General features: G+C 48.5%; 1 protein-coding gene across 4 annotated transcripts in view; it reads left to right on the forward strand.

Annotated features, from left to right (window-relative positions):
* Positions 1-12,057, forward strand: part of EVC (EvC ciliary complex subunit 1) — a 62,203-nt gene that overhangs the window by 16,519 nt on the left and 33,627 nt on the right. For all 4 annotated transcript variants that reach the window (XR_006381094.1, XM_044226229.1, XM_044226232.1 and 1 more), the window contains exons 6-8: positions 5,049-5,147; positions 7,803-7,940; positions 10,765-10,923. Coding sequence is in view for 3 of the 4 variants with exons in the window: in XM_044226229.1 (XP_044082164.1) it covers positions 5,049-5,147; positions 7,803-7,940; positions 10,765-10,923 (396 nt within the window). In the remaining variant the exon portion in view is untranslated. The remainder of the gene's footprint in view (positions 1-5,048; positions 5,148-7,802; positions 7,941-10,764; positions 10,924-12,057) is intronic.

The following is a 12,057-nucleotide window of genomic DNA, read 5'->3' on the forward strand; positions in this document are numbered from 1 at the left end:
CCAGCAATTTGAGAGGGATCCTCCTTTCTCCGCACCCTCGCCAGCATTTCTGAAGGAATGATAACAGTGACAACAATATTTAGGAGCGCTGATTTTGGTGACTACTCACTATGTACTGGGCCCTGAGCATGTCATACGGGCTATGAGCCTTGAACCTCAGCACAGCCTAGAGGGGTGGGTGCCGTTATCATTCCACATGACAGACAAGAAATTACGGAGCCACAGATAGCAGCAGAACACGACTGGTCTCTGCTGGACGCACACAGGCTCTGAGTGATGTGTGAACCAACTCTGGGCCCACGCAGCAAGGAAGCCAGACAGACGTGTGCCACCTCCTACCCTGTAACTGTGGAACCCCAGTGGGGCTGGCCAGGCCTCGAGGCCACAGAGCTACAAAAGAGGAGTTATTTCTCGTGGATTCTCGAATGAGGGATGTGACCTACAGCAGGGAGGCCTGTTGGAAAGAGAAAGGGAGAGGGGTCGACGGAGAGAGTGACAGAGACGCAAACAGACACACCCATGGGGTGCCTTGTCATACACTGGAAAAATATAAACATCAAGTTGCAGATGCAGTAGAAAGAAATTGGGGCCCTGTGAGAGTAGAATGGGCCTTGTAAACAGGGGCCTGTCCTGGAAACCAGAAATCCTACCAGGATTCCGGAAATAGACCGTGTTCCGGCGGCCCCACCATCCGGCAGAGCCCTGGCCCTCCCATGCCTGTGGCCTGGTCTCATTGGCCGCATCCCGTCTGGCCAGCAGGCAGGTGGCCCTGGCAGGCTTCTCAAAGGCTCTGTGCTCCTTGGAGGGCTGATGACGTCTGCGTTCAGAGCACCACCCAGCTGGCGAGGGACACGGTACTGGCCGCCTCGCCCCTGCAGCAGCCAGCAGATGCCCGCAGGGAAGGAGTCACCGTCACTCATCTGCGTGTCTTCTCTGTGGACAGCCTTTCTTCCCGGCCTGGCATGGAACCAGGGACAGCCCCAGGCTGTATGGGGCCCGCTCTCCAGGGGGAGATGGCGGGGAACTGCACAGATGCTCCCCAGCAGACAGTAGCGTGTAGCAAGCTGTACAGTGCTGGGAGGGGAAGGGGGGCATTGAGTAAGTGTGGGACTGATGGCCAGGCTTCCCTGGAGGGACACACGTCTGCTGGAAGCTGGGGGAGGACGAGGAGTCAGAGACTTGGGTTCTGGTCCACCCTCCCACACAGATGAGCTGTGTGACATAGGGTAAGTCATTTCCCCTTTCTGGGCCACTTTAGAAAAGGTATAATGTTCTCCAACTCTTACCCCACGGAATTACTAGGAACTGAAGCTGTCTAGCTCTAGAGGGTCTCTGTAGGCAGAGCTCGGCCAGGCTGTGTGAGCAGGTATCACAATCCCCCTTGTGAGGCACGCAGACTCTGTGAGGCTAAGGAAGCCCTCTAAACCTCTGAGCTCAAGGAAGCCTTACTGTTGTTTTTTGCTCGCAAGAAACCTGAGACTCAGAGAGGTTGGACAGTCGCCCCAAATCACACAGCTGGTGAATAAGACACGAAACCCAAATGAGGTCTGAGTCCAAGGTCTGTGGGCCTGCACACAGCAGGCATTCCATAGAAATGTGCCTGCAGGTGCCGACACCACCTTGGGGGACCTCTGTCCATGTGTGGCGTTTCCCTCCCTGCGGAATGCGTCTTCGTTGTGAGCAGGACCTGGGGAAACACACCAGTCCTTGCGGAGGCCTCAACTGGCATTTCTCTGGGAGAGAGCTGTCTGCAGAGGTCAGTTCAGAAGTGACTCAGACCGAAGCTGGGGGGGGTCACTGTGTTGTGCAGCTGAAACTGCCCTCATACTTTGTGTCCACACTGTGTCACTAACAAATGAAAAAAAAAAAAAAGTGACCCAGAGCAGATGTGATGGTCATGCAGGCTAGGAGCTCAGAGCTCCCTGGTGGCCCTTGGCAGAGGAACCAGCACTCGGCTTGTCAGAAGATGGACAGAAACTGCCTTTGATGCCAGTAAAATCAGAATGGCAGAGAGAACAGCCTAGGTTAGGGGCTGTATGCATTTGCGGATTGCCAACAGAGGGATCATTCAGCCTAAGGGCTTCTCCTGGTACTGGAACATTCTCTGTCTTGATTGTGGTGGTGACTGCATGAATCTATACTTGGGGTAAAGTTACATAGACACACACACACAGACACACACCAATACACGTGATAGTGAGTGGAAACGGAGTGAGGTCTGTAGGAAACAGTCAGACCAATGTCAGTGTCAGGATGGAGTTTGGTATTGTACCACAGTGACGTCACATGCCACCCAGGTGACAGTACACAGGGACTCATATTGGTTTGGCACTTTCCTCTGAGTCTGCAATTTTTCCAAAAGAAAACATTCATTGATTGATGTAAATGGTAGGTATTCATCCTTTCTGATGACTGCATAATATTCCACCATATATGTGGACCACTACTTCTTTATCCATTCGTCTATCGAAGGGCATCTCAGCTCCTTCCACTGACATGGATGGAACTGGAGGGGATCATGTTGAGTGAAATAAGCCAAGCAGAGAAAGACAGTTACCATACGGTGTCACTTATATGTGGAAGATAAGGAATAGCGCAGAGGACCACAGGGGAAGGGAGGGAAAACTGAATGGGAAGAAATCAGAGAGGGAGACAAACCATAAGAGACTCTGGACTCCGGGAAACCAACTGAGGGTTTGCAGAAGGGAGGGGGATGGAGATATGGGGTAATCAGGTGATGGACATTAAAGAGGGCATGTGTTGTGATAAGCATTGTGTGTTACACACAACTATGAATCGTTGAACACTACATCAAAAACTATTGATGTACTATATGCTGGCTAATTGAACATAATAAAAAATAATAATATTATTAATAAATAAAAAATAAAAGCAGATATTATTAAAAAATTATTAATTGAAAGGGATGAGATGAGACCTGTACACATCACCCATTCAGTCTGGGGTCAAACAAAAATGGGTTTTGACCAACATGTTGAGAAAAGAACATCACCTTATGTGGCCTCGACTTCAGTGGGTAGAAAGCCAACATGACATTGTGTTCCTAGAGCTTGTTAAGGCTGGCAAGCCTAAGGAAGGTTAGGGGAAGTTCTAGGTTCCACCCCTCATGGCTGTCCCTTGTGACATGAAGCCAGTTATCCAGATTTCTCAGCCGAAGAGCTCTTTGTCTGTAAAATGGAGGAGATTGTACCAATGCCCTGCATGCTCTAAAAACCAAATGAGATAATACATATATTAGCTTGGCGTAGAACAGTGTTCAAGAAACCTTATGACAAGGGTTGCAAACTGTGGCCCTTGGGCCAGTGCAGCCATGCCTGCTCTTGACCGTGGCTGCCTTGATGCTCTAACAGCAAAATCCAATGGTTGCAAAAATGACAGGTTGGCCTGCAAAGCCAGGAACGTTTACCATGTGGCCCTCTGCAGGAAAACATTTGCTAAGCCTTGTACTAAATCGCCTCACCACATAAATATGTCTCACCTCTGACAACTGAGCAAAGCAGCTCCACGGAAGAGTGACACGCTTTTTAGGACATGATATTGCAACAATCAGCAGTCCAAAGCAGACAGAGACGGACTCACACCAAACCTCCATCTCGTGCACAAATGAACTGAAAATGCATCACGGGCTTAAACGTAAAAATGCGAGACTATCCATTTTCTAGGAAAAAAAGGAGGAGAAAATCTTCAGGATCTAGAAAAGCAGCTATTGTTAAAAAAAAAAAAAAAAAGATAAACTTGTGCTCTGTAGAAGACCCCATCAGAGAGGATGGGGAGAAAAGAAGTATTCACAAACCATGTGTCAACAGAGGACTCACACTTAGAACCTAGAACATATAAAGAATGCTCAAACCTCCACAGAAGCAAACAATCCCATTAGATAAAGGGCAAAAGCTGTGAACAGACATTTCACCAAAAAGGATCTACAGCTGGCAGATAAACACAGAGACACACAAAATGAGATAAAAGACACTGGACATTATGCTGAGTGAAATAAGTCAAGCAGAGAGAGTCAATTACCATATGGTTTCACTTATTTGTGGAGCATAACAAATAGCATGGAGGACAAGGGGCGTTAGAAAGGGGAAGGGAATTTGGGTAAATTGGAAGGGGAGGTGAACCATGAGAGACTATGGACTCTGAAAAATAATCTGAGGGGTTTGAAGTGGCGGGGGGGTGGGAGGTTGGGGTACCAGGTGGTGGGTATAATAGAGGGCACGGATTGCATGGAGCACTGGGTGTGGTGAAAAAATAATGAATACTGTTTTTCTGAAAATAAATAAATTGGAAAAAAAAAGTAACAGAAAAAAAAAAAAAGACACTGGACAGCATTAGCCATTACGGAAGGAATGAAGTATCTTGAGTAACAAGAAGTAAACGAGATATATTAAAAAAAAAAAAAAAACGAGCTATGATGAGCCACCTATCGGAATGGCTAAAATAACAAAGGTGGCAACACGAGATGCAGGTGACGATGGGAAGAAACTAGGTCCCGAATGCATTGCTGGCGGGAATGCAGAGTGCCACACCGAAGAACAGGCAGTTTCTTAGAAAACCCCACAACTGCAGTCTGGTGAACCTAACCCCAGATAATCTTATGTTCACACAGAAACCCGTTATGTGAATGTTCTTACCAGTTTTATTCACAATTGCCCCAAACTGGAAACACACAGATGTCCTACAGAGGTGAATAGCAGGTGTGGGGACAGTAGGCTTGGACGTTCCTGGGTGTCCACGCTTGTGGGAGGACTCTCTCTGGTGTAGACGACGCCTCCATCCATTGTGACAGGAGGCCGGGGAGGAGGACTGTATACATTGCAATTCTGAACAAGTGTCCCTCTAATCCTTCTTCATGAAAATACAGCCCCTTATAGGCTATTGTCATGATTTATAATCTGAGGTATTTGCCCTCCAGCAAAAAGGATGTGCGTGTGAAGAGACAGAGAAATAAAAAGGGGAGAGAGGGAGGGATGGAAAGGGTGGTACCATTTCTAAGCCTTTCTCGGTTATGTTTCCCTTCTTGGCAATAGATGTTTATTCAGATTTTAAAAATGTGCCTCCTTGATCTTCTGCCTAAAAAGAAGTCTGATGATGAATTATACCAGAGGATTCTTTCAAAGCAAGAAAATGTAAGTAAGTCTTCAACCTACATTTCAAGGTTACTTAAAAATATTTGATTATAGGGGCGCCTGGGTGGCTCAGTCATTAATCATCTGCCTTCGGGTCAGGTCATGATCTCTGGGTCCTGGGATCCAGCCCCAGGCTCCCTGCTCAGCGGAAAGCCTGCTTCTCCCTCTCCTACTCCCCCTGCTTGTGTTACCTCTCTCGCTGTCTCTCTGTCAAATAAATAAAAATCTTCATTTAAAAATTGTTGATTAAAATATATATAAAACATATATAGGAAATTATTTTTGCTTTCATGTGTAAAAATAATCTTACAATATGTGCTTTTGAACCCAATGCAATTATGTAAAAATATGTGTACAAATATAAAAATGACCATAGTTACTAGTAAAATTTGGAAAAATACTGAAAGCAGGAAAACAAGAAGAATGTTGGTCATAACTGCTACTCAGAACCACTGTTACTGTCACCTTCTGCACAAGGTTGGGTATTTTTATTTATTTACTTTTTAAGATTTGTTTATTTGAAATGAAACAAGATGGGATCGAGAGGGAGACAAACCATAAGAGACTCTTAATCTCACAAAACAAACTGAGCGTTGCCAGGGGGAAGGAGGTAGGAAGAGGGTGGTGGGGTTATAGACATTGGGGAGGGTATGTGCTGTGGTGATTGCTATGAAGTGTGTAAACCTGGCGATTCACAGACCTGTACCGCTGGGACTAATAATACATTATATGTTTATAAAAAATTAAAAAATTATTTAAAAAAAGATTTATTTAAGAGGGGGGGCAGAGGAAGGGGCAGTGGGAGAGGGGGAGAGAGAGAGAGAATCCCAAGCAGACTCCATGCTGAGCACAGAGCCTGATGCAGGGCTTGATCTCAGGACCCTGAGGTCATGATCTGAGCTGAAGTCAAGAGTAAGACACCCACCCGGCTGGACCAACCAGGCACTCCTAGGTTTGCTGTTGCTGTGTTTCTTGATCGATTTCAGAGAGAGAGAGAGAGAGAGCACGTGCCCACCCCCCCAGCAGGCAGGGAGGGCAGAGGGAGGAGCAGACTCCCTGCTGGGGTGAAGCCCCATGCCTGCCTCCATCCCACAACCATGAGACCATGACCTCAGCCAAAATCAAGAGTCGGACACCCAACTGACGGTGCCAGCCAGACGCCCCTAGGCTGGGTGTTTTAAATACCTAATTGATTTGCCGGTCTGAACTGTTTGTACTAGGGGGCCTTCTGCCCTGTCTGTCTTTTACATGGAGTTTGCATTGCTTTACGGGCAGTGACACCAGTGGGGTCTTGGAGTCTAACTCGTGGAGGCTGATACCCTGATTCGTTCTTTCGCAAACTCTCGGAATCCCAGCTCCCTCCTGGGCCCCGGGGTCGTGACTCCCGTCCTGCGGGATCACGGAAGGGCCAAGACAAGTGTGTAGGGGAGCACCTGGCCGAGTAAGAGTCAGCCCCTGCGCCGTGATGGCTGCCCCCATCCTCCTGACCACCCAACAACCGTCTTCCTCGTCCCGGTCATCAGCAGCGCCGTTTCCCAGTCACCGCCGCAGGAGGGTGGGGGGGGATGCCGAGGGCAGGTTTCTTCCCCTTCCTCTGGGTCCTGGGCGGAGGGACGAGTTGTACCCCCCCCCTCGGAAGGCGGTCGTGCCTCGTCACCATGACCACCCCCATCCCGGGGGCCGGTGCTGCAGGGCCGGTCCCCTCAGGCCAGGCACACGCGGTTGCATTGCATCCCCGCGGCAGCCCGTGGGCGGCCGTCAGTGTTTGGTTTGCAGCCGGGGAGACGAGTCTCGGTGACCCCCGGCGCACAAACAACGACCACCACGGTGACCCGAGTGCTTCCGTGAAGAATAGCTCTAGGGCAGAGCAAGGGCTTTGCAGGCTGCAGATTTCGGATCTGACGCCGCCCCGCGCACCACAGAGCACGAGAGTCACCGCAGTGGCTCCTGCTGACCGAGAGCCAGTCTGATGGCCCCCGACCTCCGGAAGGGGACCAGCCGCGCCCACGCGGACAGAAAGTCATGCTTACAGAGGCCGGTTTCCGTGCTCTGAAGCCCAGGGTTCGCCAGACTGCCTACCTCACTGCTGACCACGCTGGCCACCTCCGCGGCAGTCCCTCACTATCCGCACACTCCAGGCCGAGGCCACACCACCGTCACGCCCTCCCCATGGAAGACCCATGCCAAAGAGGAAGAGGCCGGACAAGTTAAGGGGGCCACTTCCTGCTGTTGAGCCCACCAATCACATCGTGTCCCGCCTTCCCTGGGGTGTAGTGAGTAATCCTTCCCTGTGGAAACCAGAGGTGTGGGGAAGAAGTATTCCCCTGCAGCCCCCTGAAGTCATAGCATTTTCCAGGACTTAATAAGAAATGTAAGGTACTAATTCATCATTTTAAAAAGTATATTCAACTTTTTTAAGGGAGGGAGAGAGCAATAGAGAAGAAAAGAATCCAGTATTCTTGAGAGTCTATGTCTAATGAGCAAAAGAGATTTCTATCATCAAACCTTAAGTAGGACAATACCTAGATCAGCTATTGATGGTTAAGAAATATTTTGTGCTGGAAGATAAAAAGCATTTCTTTTTTGGAATTTAAGATATGTTAGATTTTTTTCCTTTGCTTATTTGCATTTTTTCCCTTTTTCTGTTTTCCCCAGGACTTGGAGGAATTAGAAAAAGGACTTCAGGTCAAACTGTCAAACACGGAAATGTTGGGGGCTGGTGATTCTGAGTACATCACTCTGGCAGATGTGGAAAAGAAGGAGCGAGAATATGCTGAGCAGCTAATAGATAATGTATGTGATGGATTTTTCTTTTCTTTTTTCTTATAAGAACCTTGATTTCTGGGGCAGTTAAATTAGCGAGATTAAAGAGATGGCACCTAGAAGCATGTTTAAGACTTGAAATCCCTGATGTGTTCTGCCTCAAAGCCAGGGATCTAGTTTAAGAAAGTAAGTGATGGAGAAGGTAAAATGAAGGGGCCAAGATTTAGAGTTTTGTTTTGTTTTGTTTTTTAAATGAATCCCCCTTGCTTAAATTTTAGATTGATCTTTTTGTCATTCAAAGGGAAGATTGCTCTAACCCTGTATGTCATTCCTGCCCTGTGGATCATAGCAGATGCTAGCGGCTAACTTCTCCAAACCCAGGCATCCCTCATAAAAGCCTGCTTTAAATTCCAGAGAGGGTGGCTTCCTTCAAATATCCCTTTTTGCATTTCCATTCCAGTACCCCCTGTTCCTATATTAGGTATTAAAAAAAACGGGTTTGAGTTGTTCGTTTGTTTGTTTGTTTGTTTGACACCCAAGCACTGTGCTGCACGCTGGGGATTCAGAATGGCCTTGGACCTGGCCTTGTCAGAGAGATGCACAGGCTAGCCTAGCACAGGGACCAAAAGGTGAGCAGATGTGGGCTTTATAGCTTACAAGTGTTGTGATAGATGAGAACATCGGAAGGCGGAGGAGCAGTGGAGAGAGGAATCCATTCTATCCTAGAGTTAGGAAAGTCTTCATAGAAGAAAAGACCCATCGAGAGGACTTCAGGAAAAATGTGGGTGGATGCTGGCCAGTGGATAGGCAATGAAGGCAGCGAGGGCGGACTGAGGAGCAAGCAGAGCCAGAGAAAGCCGGAAGTCTGGCCCGAGGGTTTTCATCTCATGCCAAGGAGGTGGGAGTCACTGCAGTTTGACAGCAGAGGGCAGCTGGATCCGTTTGTCTTAGAAGGACCACTTGAGCAGCTCAGTGGAAGATAGATATGCGCTCTGGGACTAGGACAATAGGAAAATTTCATGAAGGCAGCTGCAAAAAGAGAAGGGTAAGAAAAGGTGGGAGAGCTGATAGGGTAGTAGATAATGAGGTTTAGAGGAGAGGAGAGTGTAAAGGATCAGTTCAATGGAAATAAGGATCCCAGAATGAGAAGCAAGTTGGGAGGGAAGCCGGCTTGCCCCCTTGAGTGAGTCCTGGCTTGCCATCTTGAACTGGAGATGCCTGAGGATGGAGAATATCCACTAAGCTTGGGTTAGAGGACACGGAGAGCGAGGATGCTCCTGGCATGAGTGGCAGAGGGATGGTGCTCAGCCTGGATCCCCGGGTCCACGGGCTCCACAAAGCCGTGGACCCTCCTGTCCGCGTCTGCGTATTTCAAGCAGATAATTCGTGGTGTGCCCAGGATTCTCGGACATGTGGTGACCTCCAGCAGTGGAGATGCTCGGGCCTACAGTGTGTGGGGAAAGGGTAGGGAGGGGTGCCTGGTGCCCTGTCTGGGATCTTACCAGGCGTTTAAGGAAGAGAAGACAATGAGAATTGAGACAGGAAGGCAGAATATGGACCCTGAGGGACCAGGAGAAAATCCCGTTACAGATGCCAAGGGAATCAAGAGTTTCTAAAAATAGGGTGGGTATCCTGGATCTCTGGGGCTGGAGGAGAAGCAGCCGCGCTGGCTGGACATCCAACTCTGTTTGGAGGTGGGCGGGGTGTTGCAGGTGATAGTCAGGTCCTTTTAGAATAGTCTGGAAAGAGCCTATCCAGTGGGGGGCTGGGAGCAGGAGGGAGGCCAGAGGTGTAATGGCTGGGACACATAGCAGTTTCCTGGAGGCACATGGGGCCTGCCCACCCCAGTGTGGGCTTCCTCTCTGCTGTGCGCTGCCCCCTGGAGGTGGTTGGTCAGAGAGGCTCCGTGCTTGGGTTGCATTCGTCTCCACCTTTCCTTCGGTGCCCCAAGGTCAGGGCAGGCTTCTGGTGCTGCTCAGCCCTGACCCCTCCCATGACCTGTGCAGCAAGAGGTGCCCAGATGAAATCAGAGTCAGAGAGGCTGAGCCACGGTGGAGAAAAACCACCACTCCAGGAGTTCCGTGGGCCTGTACCAACTCTGCCCCTGCCTCCCAGCTCTGTGACCTTTGACCAGTGACCCAAATTTCTGAAACCATTCCAACAGCCAGCCAGTAGACATTTTACCTGGACCCACAAAATGCATGAGGCCTAGAGCCTGGCACCTACATGCCACCCTGCGTGCCATAAAGGGAGGGGGTTATGACTGCTGGTATCCCGGTTCTTAGAGCTCTGGGAGGCTGCTTGAGCCCCGACATTCTCAGCCACTCGGTGATTAGCACCTCTCCTTCTGATGAGAAGGGGGGAGAGGAAAACAGTTTCAAAGAAGAAGGTTTTCATGGTCAGTGCCGTCTTTCCCTTTTGTACTGTTAGGGCAATAAGTGAAATGTAAATGCCCTTCGTACTTTTATTTCCAGAACATGGTTAATCCCTTTTGGAGATATGGAAGCTTCCAGGAGCACACTGGTGAATTTCACACACTCCCCAGGCAGCAATCATGGCCTGTTTAAGAGTCTTTAAGCGATCTCATTGTGCCTGCCTTCCTTATCAGCAGAGCATCGGTGTTTGCTGAAAAGCCACCTTGAAACTGACTGGCACCTACAATACACCAAGGAGGAACCTCTCTATAGAACTCGATTATTGCCGAGATAAACTTGCTCCCAACTGCAGAAGTGTTTAGAATCTCAGTGTGTGATAAGGAATGAATTGTAATTCTCAAGCATGAACAGTCTGGTTTTATAACTTTCTTAAATAAGTTTTCTACACCCACCTCTTGCTTTTCATTCTCATTTCACAGATGGAAGCTTTCTGGAAACAGATGGAAAACATCCAGCACTTTCTTATGGACCAATTTAAGTGTTCGAGCTCCAAAGCCCGACAGCTCATGATGACGCTCACGGAAAGAATGATTGCAGCCGAAGGGTTATTGCGTGATTCTCAGGATTTGCAGGCTCTGGTATGCTGAAGGGGTAGGGGAGGGAACCTGAAGACACCCACACTGGGGATGTGGAATCCACAAGCTTGATGCGCCATAGAGCTCAAGTCAAACACATTTAAATTGTAGATGGGGGTGTAGAGCCCAGAGAATAACAGTGAATCCATCTATCCTCCATTAATCCATCCATTCATCCATCTATCCATCTATCTTTCCCTTCATTCATCCATCCATCTTCCATCATCCATCACTCTACCCATTAATTCATCTGTCCATCCAACCATTCATCTATCTGTCCATCATTCTTCCATCTGTCCATCCATCTTTCCATTCTTCATCCATCCATCCATCTACCTTTCCATCCATCTACCCATCTACCCATCTATCCATTCATCCATCCATCTGTCCATCCATCCATCCATCTAGCCATTCATTCATCTATCCATCCATCCATTCACACATCTGTCCATCCATCTTTCTTTCCATCCATCCATCCACCCATTTTCCCATCCATCCATCTACACATCCACCCTCCCATTCGTTAAATGGAGATTCCAGCCAGCTTTGTGTTGTGGAAGCAGAGAGCACTACATCTCAGTCCTGGCTGCACACTGAGATTATCTGGGGAGCTTTAAAAGTATTGATGCTGGGATGCCAGATGAGGCCCCACCCCCACAGACTCTGACTTAATGAGTCTGGGGTTTTTAGGGATCTAGGTGACCACAGTGAGTAGTCATAGTTGATGCCCACTTGTGTGGATCGAGCTTTCTTTGCTCTTCCAACGGCTCCATTAATCACCCGAGGAGATTTCAAAAAATTTTCAAAAAATGCCTCTGCCCAGACCTCATGCCCAGAGATCCAATCTGATTGGTCTACAGTGAAGCGCTGGTATTGCTGGTCTTAAGCTCCGCAAACAATTCTGATACATACTTGGAGATGCAATCCAAGTATAGTATATTGTAGAGAGGAATCCACAAACCTGACTTTGAACCTAGACTTAGCCACTTGAGGCTGTGTGATCTTGAACCACTTAGTTAACCCCGTTGAGTTTCAATTACTCTATTTATTAAAGAGTGGTCCCAGGAGTTTTGGCAGGCGGGCCTTGGGGAAGTGCTCAGGGACCCATAACACCCTAGTCACCATGGGGTTTCTCAG

Source organism: Neovison vison, chromosome 11, assembly GCF_020171115.1.
Source record: "Neovison vison isolate M4711 chromosome 11, ASM_NN_V1, whole genome shotgun sequence".
NCBI lineage: Eukaryota > Metazoa > Chordata > Mammalia > Carnivora > Mustelidae > Neogale > Neogale vison.